Consider the following 13,282-nt stretch of genomic DNA (forward strand, 5'->3'; position numbering starts at 1 on the left):
GGTATATTGCCATTGTCATTCTCTTTAATGAAATTTTTTGTTTTTGTTCTTTGACCCACTCATTCTATAGGATTACTTAGTTTTCAGCTATTTTTAATCTGTGTCCATGCCCTTTTTAATTTAGTTTTTATTGTATCATAGTTCCAAAAGGATGCAGTTAATATATTATTGCTTTTCTGCATTTGATTATGAAGTTTTTATGTCTAATACCTGGTCGACTTTTGTGAAGGTGCCATGTACAACTGAGAACTTATCCTTTTTTTTTTTTTTTCTCATTCAGTTTTCCAACTTTTCTAAATTTCTATTAATCTCCTTAACTGCTTTCTTGCTTATTTTATAGTTAGATTTATCTAGTTATGAGAGGGCAACGTTGAGGTTTTTTGCTAGTAGTAGTTTTACTATTTTATAACTCATTTAAGAATTTGGATGCTATTCCATTTGGTGTATATATTTAGTACTGATATTACTTCATGTTGTATGTTACTATTCAGCAAAATATAGTTTCCCTGCTTATCTCTTTTAATTAGGTCTATTTTTCCTTTGTGTAACACCTTGTGTGCAAACCAATTTTTTTTAATCTCACCTGAAGCATAATAGATTCTACTTCAACCCCTTAGTTTTATTCTGCATATCCCTCTTTCAAGTGTGTTTTTTGTAAACATCATATTGTTAGATTGGAATCTATTTCGCTATCCCCTTCTGTTTTATGGGTGAGTTCATCCCATTCATATTCAGTTATAATTATTGTCTTTCCCTCAATCCTATTTTTTCCTCTGTTTATCTTTTCTTTTTCTACCCTATCCCTCTTCAAAAGTCTGTTTTGCTTCTGACTAATCTACCTTAATCTATGCTCCATTCTATCAATCTTCCTTCTTTTCTCTTATCCCATTTTCCTACTTCCTGTTGGGAAATGCCAGTTCTGATGAGAAAAATATAAACATTGCCTGCTACTCCTTCATCTTCCCCTCCATTGTAAAAGCCCCCAACTTTTGTGCCTCTTTTATGTGAGGTAATTTTCTCCATTCTGCCTTCCTTTCTTTTCTCCCAATAAATCTCTTTCTTATCCCTTAATTTTATTTTTTGAAATCCCATCATGTTCAACTTGCATTCATGCCCATCATCTATGTATGTTCTTTATATATATATATATATATATATTATATTTCTTGCCCATGTAGGAATATAATTTAATCTTATTGATTCCCTTATTTCTTTTTTGTTTACCATTTTATGTTTCTCTCATATTTTCTATTTATCTCTGGCCTTTTCACCAGGAATGCTTAAAAGTCTACAATTTCACTGAATGTCCATTTTTCTTTCATAAGAATTATTCACTTTTGCTAGATAGTTTATTCTAGATTGTATTCCAAGCTCCACCTTCCAGAATATATTCCAAGCCCTCAGATCCTTTAATTTGGAAGCTGCTAAATCTTGTGTGATCCTGCCATTGACTAACAATATTTGAATTTTTTTCTGACTGCTTCAGTATTTTCTCCTTGACCTGAGAGCTCTGGAATTTGGCTATAATATTCTTGGGAGTTTCGATTTATAGAGCTCCTTCAGATGATGATCAGTGGATTCTTTCAATTTCTATTTTACCCTCTGGTTCTAGGATATCAAGGCATTTTTCCTTGATAATCTCTTGAAAGATAATGTCTAGGTTCTTTTTTTGATCTGGAGTTTTAGGTAGTCCACTAATACTTTCTTTTCTATTTTCTAAGACAGTTGTTTTTTCATTGAGATATTTCACATATTTTTCTATTTTTAATTGTCTTTATTTTATTGGATTTTGGGGGTTAAAGGGGAATTAGTTTGGGGTTTTTTTGGTTTGTTTGTGTCATAAAATCATTAATGTCCACTTACCTAATTCTAATTTTTAATGAGCTCTTTTCTTCATTGGACTTTTGTGCCTCTTTTACTATTTGGCCAGTTGTGGGGTTTATGGTGTTATTTTCACCAATATTTTCTGTGCCTCTTTTTATCAACCTGTTGATTCTTTTCGTAATTTTCTTGTATCACTCATCTTTTCTCCCAATTTTTCTTTTCCCTCTCTTATTTGATTTATAAAATTCTATTTGAGCTGTTTAAGGAATTCTTGTATCCAGTTCATAGGGGTTTTTTTTTGTTTGTTTGTTTTTTAATTTGAGGCTTTGACATTGCCTTCTAGGTTCAGTGTTTCCTGTCATAGTAATTTGTTATGGTCAAGTTCTTTTTTATTGTTTGTTCTTCTTCCAGCCTTTGATGTTCAAGTTGGATTGTGTTCCTGGGTTGGAGGGGCCACTGTCCCAAGCTTCAGGCCTTTTATGCTACTATTTTCAAAGCTAGCCTGGTAGTCTGTAGGTTTTCAGTGCTTTCAAGGTGATTTGATCTTAGGAAAGATGTGATCATTGCTCTACTGACCTGTGCTCTGATATTTACCCAGGAAAGGATCTTGTTTCCCTGTAGCCATCAGTGCAAGCACTTTATAATTTCCTAATATTCTTACTTATGTTCTTTAAGATTGAGTCAGGCTGAAAAGTAATGGCATTATCTGCATCAAAATTCATTATTTAAATGTAAATAGTTGCAAAGCAAGTTTAATTGGTTGTGTTACTGTCTGATATTGGTGATAAGTTTCCAAAAATAAATTAAGATTGGGCCCATCTTTAAGTTTGGCTTGGGTGGCAAAATGACTTGGAATCAGAAGACCAAGTATGGTCTTCCCTGGTATGTAAGGTATGTAACCCCAAATATATTTTCATCTCTCAAGATCCCAATTAATTGTTTTTGCACTCAACTCTATTAATAAATGGGTTTGATTATTAAAAAAAAAAAAAGACTAAGGGCTAGTTTAGTCCAAGCACCCTTGGGATTAGAATAAGGTGAAAAACTTAGGTTCCATAGAATGCAATTAAAATTTTTAGATTTAAAAGGCTGTAGTTCAAAGAAAACACTACTCTCTGCCTCTGTATCCATCATAGCAGTGGTCACGCAGAGTCAAAAAGATGTCTGAGAAAGTTGGAATTCTCTTAAATTTTTGCTTTATCTGAAAGCAAAACCAGTGACCCCTACAACACACTGTCTTTTGTTGATAAGGTCAGAAAAATTTTGCAGAGAATCTCTCCCACTAAACACTACTCTGGCTCCAGGATGAAACCTAATATAAGCGGTATTGGACTTGATGAGACAAGATAGAAAGTAAGATTCCTGGAGTGGAGACAATGTGAAGGGCAGTTAAAAGAATGTCTCTTCTTACAAAAGTAGTGATGATCAGGCTTACAGCCAGTTAAGAACCACAACTTCAATGCTATAATAGTTTCCCTCATTTATGTCATGAATCTCATAAATGCAATCTAATTCAAGATGGTACCGGCATTAAACCCCTACTTACTAATACAGTGTTCCCTGTTTCACCACCCAATGGAAGACCCATTTTGGAGGAGATAACAAATTAGATTTTAGATGCTCCTGGGACAGTTGTAGAAGTTTTAATAGTCCTAATCATTTTTACAGGCCATTTCCTAATATGATTATAAAAAGAATATCTCTTCATAGCATTAAAAAGCAAGGCAGCTTTCAATAATTACATGCCTCTGTTGCCAAAGCATTTCTATGAAGTCTAAACTACTATTTAGGGGAGGGAAGAGGCCAAACACACCTGAAAGGGGGGAGGACCAAACTTTCCCATAGGATTTATAAAAATTTTTGAGATGACCATAGTCTCAACTACACAGGAATGAGTAAGGAAGAGATGGAAAGAGTTAAATGGCTTCATACCTAAAAAATTAAAAAAAAAAAAAAAAAAAACCTTGTTAGGTGATCTAAAAGTGTGGTCTAAAAGAGCATTGGACCAGAAAGCTCTCCTCCCTCTGGATGGTGAGGCACTCAGCCCTGAGAATCAGCTATGGGATGCTAAAGTCAATCATCTTAAGGATAGTATGAAAGATGGAAGCTAGTAAATGTGATGAACCCTTTTCTAGTACATGAGTGCCCTGAGGAAATGTAATAGGAGCCATAAAGAACAAGGATGTTAATAACTCCAGCCTGAGCCTTCCATGTAGCTTGTGACTGCAGGAACCTAGGAAAAGAGCATTCTCAAGGTGAAGTGGGACAGGTTCAGTGTATCACTCCCTTGTGGAGGTCAACTGCTCTTGAAATAGCTAGTTCAAGCCTTCACCTCACCAGAGAGAGAAGCTCTGGGGCATTCTGGACCAAGAAATATGCTTCAGGTAAACTCAGAAAAGCAACCAACCATAATTTCAGATAAAGCAATATAAAATTATATTTTATAATATAGTAAATATAATTTTATAATATAGTAAATAGCGATAAGATAAAATTATAAGGAGGGAACTTGCTTGAAAGGCAGTAGATAATGAATCAAACTATTTTCATCTAGTAACACTGAATCTAAATACTTAAAGGAAAAATCAAATTGTAGGGAGAAATAGCACAACTATAAGTGGTGGGACTTTTAATATACTCCTTCCAGACCTAGACAAATTAACTAAGATAAAAATCCTGAATAGAAAAATTAGAGCTGTTAAGACTTCTGGTAATTAATGAGAATAAAAAGGCATTTACATCTCAGGGGCTTATAGTACTTCTGTCGTGTATTGGGACATACCTCATCAAAAATCTATCCCTCCAAAATGTAGAAAAGCAGAAATACACATTTACAGATCCCAATATAAGTGGCCAGCACATAATAGTGCTTAATAAATGCTCATTAACTGAAAAAAAATTTCAATAACAGGATTTTAAATAATTTAAAAGTAATGGGAGAATAACAATTCAAAAATCTGATGAGTTAAAGAATAAATTATAGGAACAATAGAAAGTATTATAAAAGAAATAAGCTTATCAAACCTTTGAGATGCAGTTAACATAATTTTGAGTAGTAAATAACAAAGAATAAATCAAATTGAGTCTAGTTTTTAAAGGTGAACAGCAACAAATTGAAAGCTCCCAACTAAGTAATGAAGAAATCCTGAAAATTTAATAAAAAAGTAAAAAGACTATTGAGTTGATAAAACTAGGAGCTTTTTTTTTTTTTTTAAACTAATAAAGTTAAGTTAAACTGCTTTAAGAAAAGGATGGAAAATCAAATTGGTAATATCAAAATGATAAAGGAGGACCCAAAACAATATAGTGGAGATAACTTATAAAAAAACAATAAAAAGCACTTCTCCATTATATTTAATGTTTGCTCTATTTTAGATAGATTCTATTTATATTAAGGAAAATGCATTTTAAACAGAAATGGGTATTGGATTTTCCCAAAAATCATTAAAGCATTTATTGATATATTTGTAGCAAAGCACAGCAGATACTAAGATTTTTTTCAAAATAACTTTCTGGTCACACTTTTTCTTTTCTTTTTTTCCCCTCAAACACTCTTTTTCAACAGTCCAAAAGGTGACTCTTCACATGGAAATCACCAAATAGTCAACATAGATGGTCAATATAATCAGATTTTGTATTACAAATTTTACAATCAAAGGTGGCTAAACTATGCAATCAGCTAAAATAAGACCCAGAGTTCACTGTAGCTCAGATCTTGAGCTTCTTCTTGCAAAATTCAGACTTAAATTGAAGAAAGTAGGGAAAACTATCAGACCATATAACCCAAATATCATTCCTTATTAATATGAAATAGAGGTGATGAACAGATTTAATAAATGAGGTCTGCATATAGAGTGCCTAAAAGAACTATGAACAAAGGTTTCAAATATGGTATAGGAAGCAGCAAAAAAAAAAAAAAAAAAAAAAAGCAGCCCAAAGAAAAAGAAGGCTAGGAAAGCAAAATGTCTGTCTGATGAGGCTTTACACATAGCTGAGGAAAAGAAGAAAGCAAAAGGGGAAGAAAGGAAAAAGGAAAGGATATAAAACTGAGTACAGAATTTTGGAGAGCAGCAAGGAAAGATAAGATTTTCTTAAATGAACAATACTTCTTCCTCCTCTTTCTCCTCTTCCTCCTCCTCCTTCCAGAAAAAAAATTACTTCTGCTTCACTGACCACATTAGAATCTTTGTGTGGAACACAACAAAATGTGTCAAGTTCTCAAAGCAAACTTACTTCTCTCCTGAGGATGCAAGCCAAGAAGCAACATGGAATAATTGCTTCAAGATTGAAAAAAACAAGGCTGTATATTGTCACCTTGCTTACTTATATGTAGAGTACATGATTTGCAATGCCCCACTGGATAAATTAAAAGCTGGAATTGAGGTTACCAAGAGAAATATCAGTAATCTCAGAGATGCAGATAAAAGTGAAGGAGAATTAAGAAACTCTTGAGGGTGAAAGAAGAGAGTATGTAAACATCAAAAAAAAAAAAAAAATTAAGATCTTGTCAGTTGGTGCCATCCTTTCCTGGCAAATAAAGGAGAAGATATGGAAGCAGTGTCCTGTTCTATATGCTTGGGCTCAAAGAGCTCTGCAAACTGAGAATGAAGCTATGAAATTAAAAGAAATGGCCACGAAACTGAAAGATGTTGCTTCTTGGAAGGAAAACCGACCAATCTGGACAGCGTACTAAAGCAGAGACCCTTTTGCCAACAAAGATCTATGTAGTCAACATAATATATGAGGGTTGGCCTGTAAGGAAGCTAAACACCCCTGAATTGATGGTTTTGATTTGTGAGACTGGAGAAGACTTTTGAGAGTCTCTTGGATAGCAAGTAGGTCAAATTAGTCAACACTTAATTTAGGCTGTTCATTAGAAGATCAAATACTGAAGCTGAAGCTTAAATATATTGGCCCTTTAAGGAGAAGATGGGACTCATTGGAAAAGACTCTAATGTTGGAAAAGATCAAAGGCAAAAGAAAAATGGGATTAGATGGATAGATAGTATCAGAGAAACAGCAAACATGAAGGTGAATAGACTTGGAGACTGGAGGATAGAAGATGTGTTATGGTCCGTAGGGTCACTGACTGACAGAACACCCATCACGACAAGGAGGACTGTAATTACCCTGGCCTCCACTGCCTGAAAGCCAGATGTGATACAATTCACACCTTCTCCAGACGTAGGACCTCTTTCTGATTGACTCTAGATCTCAACAGCACATCCCTGAATTCTAACTTTCCTGCACTTCAGTTCCATTTAGCCACTTTATGGATTAATTTTTACAAAAAAATATTTGCTTCAAAAACCTAACAAGACCCCTGTCTCCAGAGAAAAGTCAGCTCGCTGCTTAGCTCCTTTCCTGAACAGCCCAGTCCACTTGAGTTGGAACTTGGAGCTCCCCGGTTTCTCAGCGTCTTCCCCCTGACCTGACTGCAACATCTGACCTGGAATCCTGCTCCCAAACTCTCTGAGGTCCAGGGATTCACAAAACATACCGAGACAAAAGCCTGACTATAGGGTAAAAGGAAGAACCCCAAGTGTAGCCTTTGCTCCCTGCCTCTTATGATGGACTTTCCCATCTCTGAGCACTGACGGGGGAAAACATCTGGATCTTGTCTGTCATAAAAGGTTTTTATTATTTTTAAAATTACCTTTTCTACTGACTCATTCAAGGAAATTTAATTTGTGAGGAAAAACATGTACTTTAGCTGAATTTAATTGAAACTTCCAATAATTAACCCAGCTTGATCTAACTGGTTAAGAGTGGGGAAAAAACAATTTTTATTGCCTTTGGTTTAAGATGATGAACTTTTGTGAGACTAACTTCTGCATCCATTCAGCAGGGCCCTTTCCCCGCTATGCTCGGTCCCCCTTGCCTGCTGCACAAGTCAAGCTCTCTTTGTCCGTAAATCCCATTTTCCAGAGGGTGTAACCTCAGCTTTGGAAGGATTCTGGCGGTTCCTTAGGGAACCCGCGGCTGTTTAGAGAATAGAATAAAATCGGGCTTGCAGGGGGCGGTCCGAACCCGGTGATCGGACGTGGGACGGCGGGGAGTCCCAAGCCCCAAAGTCTTCCTTTTCCCCCGGGACCACGTGCGACATCCCGGTTGGGCGGAGCGGAGGGCCGGCCGGGCATGCGCAGACATCGAGCTCGATTGGCGAACTACGTTTCCCAGCTGGCTCTGCAACGTCAAGGAACAGCTGTCTCCTCAACCAGTGGCCATGGAGACAGGACGGGTTTATAAAATGAAGGGGCGCGCGCGACATCTCTCGGGGATTGGTGGGGAGGGGGAGGCGGGGCAGGAAGGGGCGGGCCCTGGCGGCGGCGGCGGCGGCCCCTTCCGCCCCTTCCGGGCTGCCCTGTTGCTGTCCAGAGCTGGCGCACTCCTTGGTGCCGCTTCCTCCTGAGCCCGGCTCCTGCCTGACCATCGGGGTGAACGCGCTCGACCACGGCCCGGAGAGGCCGAAGCGCCACGGACATGGACGAGGAGCGCTGACCGGGGCCGCTCGGAGGCCCGCCGCGGCTCCGGGACCAGGCCCCTCCCAGCTTAGCCCAGCCCAGCGGGCTATGGGTCCAGAGTGCGAATCCTCCCTCTGTGAGCCTGGCCTAGGGCCTCGAGCCCTCGTGCCCCCGATTGGGTTCCGGACCCCCACCCGAGCCTCTGCACCCACTGGCCCCGACCATGCACCCTCCGCCCTGGGCGAGCACAGCCCTAGGACCCCGCCTGCAGGTGAGGGTGGGGCCGCTGGGCGTGTGCAAACTTGTGCCCCGCCCCTCACACGTGGGAGGGGGAGGGGCATCTGCCAAGCGCCGGGCCCCTGGAGCCTCCTGCTTGTGAGACTAGGGGTGTCCCAGTGCCATTTCTAAAATCGTCTCCGAAAATGAAGGTGACCCCCAGTTCGGACGCCCCGGGGCCCTCTGTGACCCCTGACATAGGATGGGGCGCTTCCGTGGATCATTCCGAGCAGTCACGAGGGGAGCCCCCCAATATGAAGCATTCCCAACACCGCAGCTTCGTTCCCCTCCCCCGCATGGTCTTGGAATGTCCTGCCTCCAGCCCCTCCCAGGAGCCCCTCCTGGCGGGAGCAGGCTGCCCCAGCTTTAGAACGAGGCTGGGGGAGGCCCACCCTGGCGCCCCGTGGTCTTCAGCACTTCGGAGTGAGGCTCCGCTTCTCCCAGACGTGTTTGCTCGGCGGCGGCTGCGCACGGGAATTCTCGCTCTTCCCTCTGGGTCTGCGGGGAACTTTGGACCCCGTGGTTGGGCCGGCTCTGTAGTGATGTCCGATTTGCTTTCTTTACGGTAAATTCAGCCCATTGACGTTCAGCCTCGTGCTCTTTAAATAGTTGAACATCATAGAGGCTGGAAGTCCAAGGTTCCAGAATGTTCCCTCCTTTCACCTCCAACCTTTTTAAATGGGCCTTTCCTCCCAATAACTCATCTAGCTCTGGTGTGCCGGAGGCTGTGCTGGTATTAATGGATACATTTTGTTTTTATGTTTCATTCACTTATCGGTGCTGCTCTTCCCCATTTCCAAGTTTAATGATGCTGTAACATGTTGATGACAAACATTAGTACATTTTTGTAGCTGGTTGCTTAATTGGAAGAATGTTTTAAGTTTGTTATTGTTTTTAACTTTGTAAAACTGGTGGATTTGATCTGTTTTCTCGCCTTTTGGAGTTTTCCATTTCCATTTATTTCCATTGTTTTTGTTGGGGATGGTGTCTTTTGCTTTCAGTTCTGAACACTCATTTATTTAGTACCGGCTTCTGCTAAGCTTAAGAACGAAGACAACACCGAACCCATCTGGCTAGCAGGGGCATGTGAGGAAGCATAGACGAAATAGTTGCCAGGCCGCTGGGGAGGAGGGCTTTTCGACCTGAGCCTGAAGGGAAACGAGGGAGGCTGATCCTTGAAGGCAAGGAGAGTCTGTGTTCCAGGAATATGGGCAGTGAAGGCGGGAAGTGTGGGGAATGGATGGAAAGCCAGTCTGGCTGGACTGTCGTGTCCCTGACAGAAGAATATGTAACAGAGTTGGAGAGTGCAGGGCTTTAAGTGCCAAAGAAAAGAGTTTATTTCATCTTTCAAATAATGAGACCACCGTAGTTTAGGAGTTTGCTTTCAGAAAAAAAAAAAAAAAATCACTCCATTTAACCCATTCTGAAGGTCTGAAAGCAGGGAAACCAATGAGAACTTTATTGCAATAAACCAAAGGGATAGTGGATAATTGCCTTAGATAGACTAGTAGCTCTTTGAATGAAGAGGAGGACATATGTGAAGGATGCTGTGGAAGGATGTTAGGCAACTGATTGGCTATGTGGGAGAAGTAAGAAATTAAGGGCACAGTGGACAGAGCACCAGCCCTGAAGTCAGGAGGACCTGAGTTGGAATCTGGTCTCAGACACTTAACACTTCCTGGCTGTGTGACCCTGGGCAAGTCACTTAACCCCAATTGCCTCAGTCCCCCCCAAAAAAAAAAATTAAGAATGACTCTGAGGTTGAGATACTGGATGAATAGTATCCTCAACAGAAATTAAGGAAGTTGGGGGAAAGGGTGGGGGTATCGGAAAAGATACTGAGTTCTGTTCTGATTGTGTTATTTTAGACACCTGAAGCAATATCCACTTTGAAATGTCCAGTGAACATTTAATGATGTGGAATTGGGCTCAGGGGAGAGTCTGGGGCTATATTTATTGATCTGTCATCATAGAGATAATTACTAAACCCAGACCAGAAAGGATGGTGAGGTCACATAGAGAATGAAAAGGGAAAGAGTCTAGGGTAGAGCTTTAGGATACATTCAGAGTCGGGTTGGGGGAGGGTGAGTGTTGATGATGTATTGAAGGAATCCAGAAGGAAGATTGGGGGGAAAGAGAATCAAGAAAAGACCCTGAGAGTTTGGTGAACGAAGCCATTATTAAATTTGATGATTATGAGAGAGATCATTTGTGACTGTGAAAAGAGTGCTTTCAGCTGAGGGGAATTGTAGCCAAGAAGTAGAAACAGCTTCTTCTGGGAGTTCTCAATAAAGCTATGCAAGTCTTCTCGTGTTTTTTGGAATTTTCTAAATTTGCTGTCCTTTAAAAGACAGGATACTTTCTCTTCCACCCTTCCTGGAGTCATATTACTGCTCTGGCATTGCTAAAGGCCACTTGGGGCTGTCACAGATAGAGTAGGGGTCTTGGAATCAGAAGGCATTAGTTCAAATCCAGCCTCAGACCCTATGAGCTATGATTACTAGCTAGTTGTGATTAATTTTTTTTTACTTATTGGATATTATTTGCTTTCAGCTTTTTTCTTAAATCCGTGGTAGTAATTTGGATATGTGTGAACTTTTCTGCCATAATATTTCTTACATGGCACCATTATACCATATACTTGTACATACATTCTATAAAGGAATCCCTGAATGATGGGGTATGATCAAGTTAATAAAATTACTTTTGGGGGGAAAATCATTTGATTCTTAATAACTTTTTGTTTTAATACCTTGTTTATTTTTAAAAGGAAGTTAAGTAAAACCATTTAATTTAGCATTTGTGATTGACAGCAGCTATAATTTTCCTTTGTTCTCTCATTTCTTATATAAAGGAAAAAAGCTTGGTCTGTTCTCAGTTATCTGAACCCTGAATTTTTGCTGCTGTGGTTCAGTCCGGCTCAACTCTTTGTGGCCCCATTTGGAGTTTTCTTTGCAAAGATAGTGAAGTAGTTTGCCATTTCCTTTTTTAGCTCATTTTACAAGTGGAGGGATTGAGGCAAACAGTTAAGTGACTTGCTCAGAATCCCACAGCTAGTAAGTGTTTGAGTTATTTGAACTTAAGAAAAGGATTCTTCCTGACTCTAGGGTCTGCATTCTATCCACAGAGCCATCTTCCACCCTTGATGACCCCACATTAGCCTGTGTTTTTGCCCTGAAGCTGATTATCTCTTGGAAGTGTATTCATTTATGTCACTGGGTATATCGTATATTTCTTTCTTTTGCTCTTTCTGTCATTTCATATAGTTTTTTCCTGGTCCTCTGAAAATTTTCCTATTTATATTTCTTATAGCACAGGTTTTAGTATTCCTATTTATTCTACAAGTTCTCAAGTCATTACCAATCATTGGACACAGAATCTTTGTCAGCTGTTGTTGTAAAGTTGAAAGATTTGTCCCGATGCTTTGGTACATCTGGAACCTTTCTTAGATGGCCTTACAGAAAAAAACCCAGCTCAGTAAATAAATTGCTACATGCTAAATCGTTCCTGAATGGATGAACCAGTTCGAAGCTCCACCAACCATATATTGCCACAAAAACTTTTTCAACTTGGTCATTGAAATTATGTTTGATCTTTTGTGATCACACCACACCTGACTTCTCTTAAGAATTCTCCCCTTACCTGTAAAAGGTGCTTCTACTTTCTGCCAACATGTAATGATATGACCTTTAATGTTTGTTTATATTTTAAAATATGTTATGAGTTGCTAATTATAACTAAACTGTTTTCCAGTTTACTTATCAGTTTTTGTCAAATAGAAGTCTTGGATTTCTGGAATCTGCCGTAATGTGTTTATTTGTTTCTTATTCTTATTGATCTACTTTGTTTTTCTGATTTACATTTCTTAGTTTTAGCCAATATAAAATAGTTTTGATAACAACAGTTGTGCATATAATGTAGCTTTACCCAGATCATATTGGAAGAGCTTCTTATTGAAAGTCCAGCCCTTAAAGCTCTTCTGAGCTGTTATGTCTCTTTTTATCTGTTACAAAGAAAGCTACCTTTTATCAAAATGAATAGTTTTGGGGCAGCTAGGTGGCACAGTGGATAGAGCACCAGCCTTGAATTCAGGAAGACCCGAGTTCAAATCTGGTCTCAGACATTTAACTTCCTAGCTGTGTGACCCTGGGCAAGTCACTTAACCCCAGCCTCAGAAAAAGAAAAAAAAAGAAAAAAAAAAAAAAAAAGAATAGTTTTACATTAAGGAAAAGGCCTGTACTTGTTTGCACATGATCTTATGCTGAATGCATCAACATCAAGAATATTAAAGATCTCCTGAATGAGATCTTCAGTCATGCAAAAGGATTTGACTGAACTCTCTGCATAAGAGAAGAAAACAATTGATGAAGAACACCTGTTTAGATGGGATTAGATGAACAGTCCTTAGAAATTGCCCATCAGTTGAGGTATGGATGAATGGGTAGATATTACAGATGGCGAATGAGCTGAGCACAGAATTGTACAGGAAGACTGTAGTGGGCTTGGTTGACTTTGGGAAAGAGAGCTAGTTTTTTAGCATCTGTACGCCTTCAGTGACACATGACAACAAATCGTGAAATGCCACAGACTGAAGAATTGAAGTTGAGAATGTCCTACAGTACAGTGGAGGCATATGTGACAAATGAGAATCAGGATGTCCTCAAAAAAAATGTGTAATCACCAAAAAAGAGGAAAAGGAGGTCCTTGGAATGCCAAAT

General features: G+C 39.3%; 1 protein-coding gene across 3 annotated transcripts in view; it reads left to right on the top strand.

Annotated features, from left to right (window-relative positions):
- The window catches only part of LOC141549629 (uncharacterized), a 47,790-nt gene that overhangs the window by 16,951 nt on the left and 17,557 nt on the right, over positions 1–13,282 (top strand). Inside the window, exon 1 of one of the 3 annotated variants that reach the window (XM_074279518.1) lies at positions 6,011–8,559. The exons of the other annotated variants lie outside the window; for them this stretch is intronic. Within the exon in view, the coding sequence (XP_074135619.1) occupies positions 8,512–8,559 (48 nt within the window). The 5' untranslated portion in view covers positions 6,011–8,511. Of the gene's footprint in view, positions 1–6,010; positions 8,560–13,282 lie in introns of those variants that run through there. 3 annotated transcript variants of the gene reach the window in all.

This window comes from Sminthopsis crassicaudata, chromosome 1 (genome assembly GCF_048593235.1).
Source record: "Sminthopsis crassicaudata isolate SCR6 chromosome 1, ASM4859323v1, whole genome shotgun sequence".
Classification (NCBI taxonomy): domain Eukaryota; kingdom Metazoa; phylum Chordata; class Mammalia; order Dasyuromorphia; family Dasyuridae; genus Sminthopsis; species Sminthopsis crassicaudata.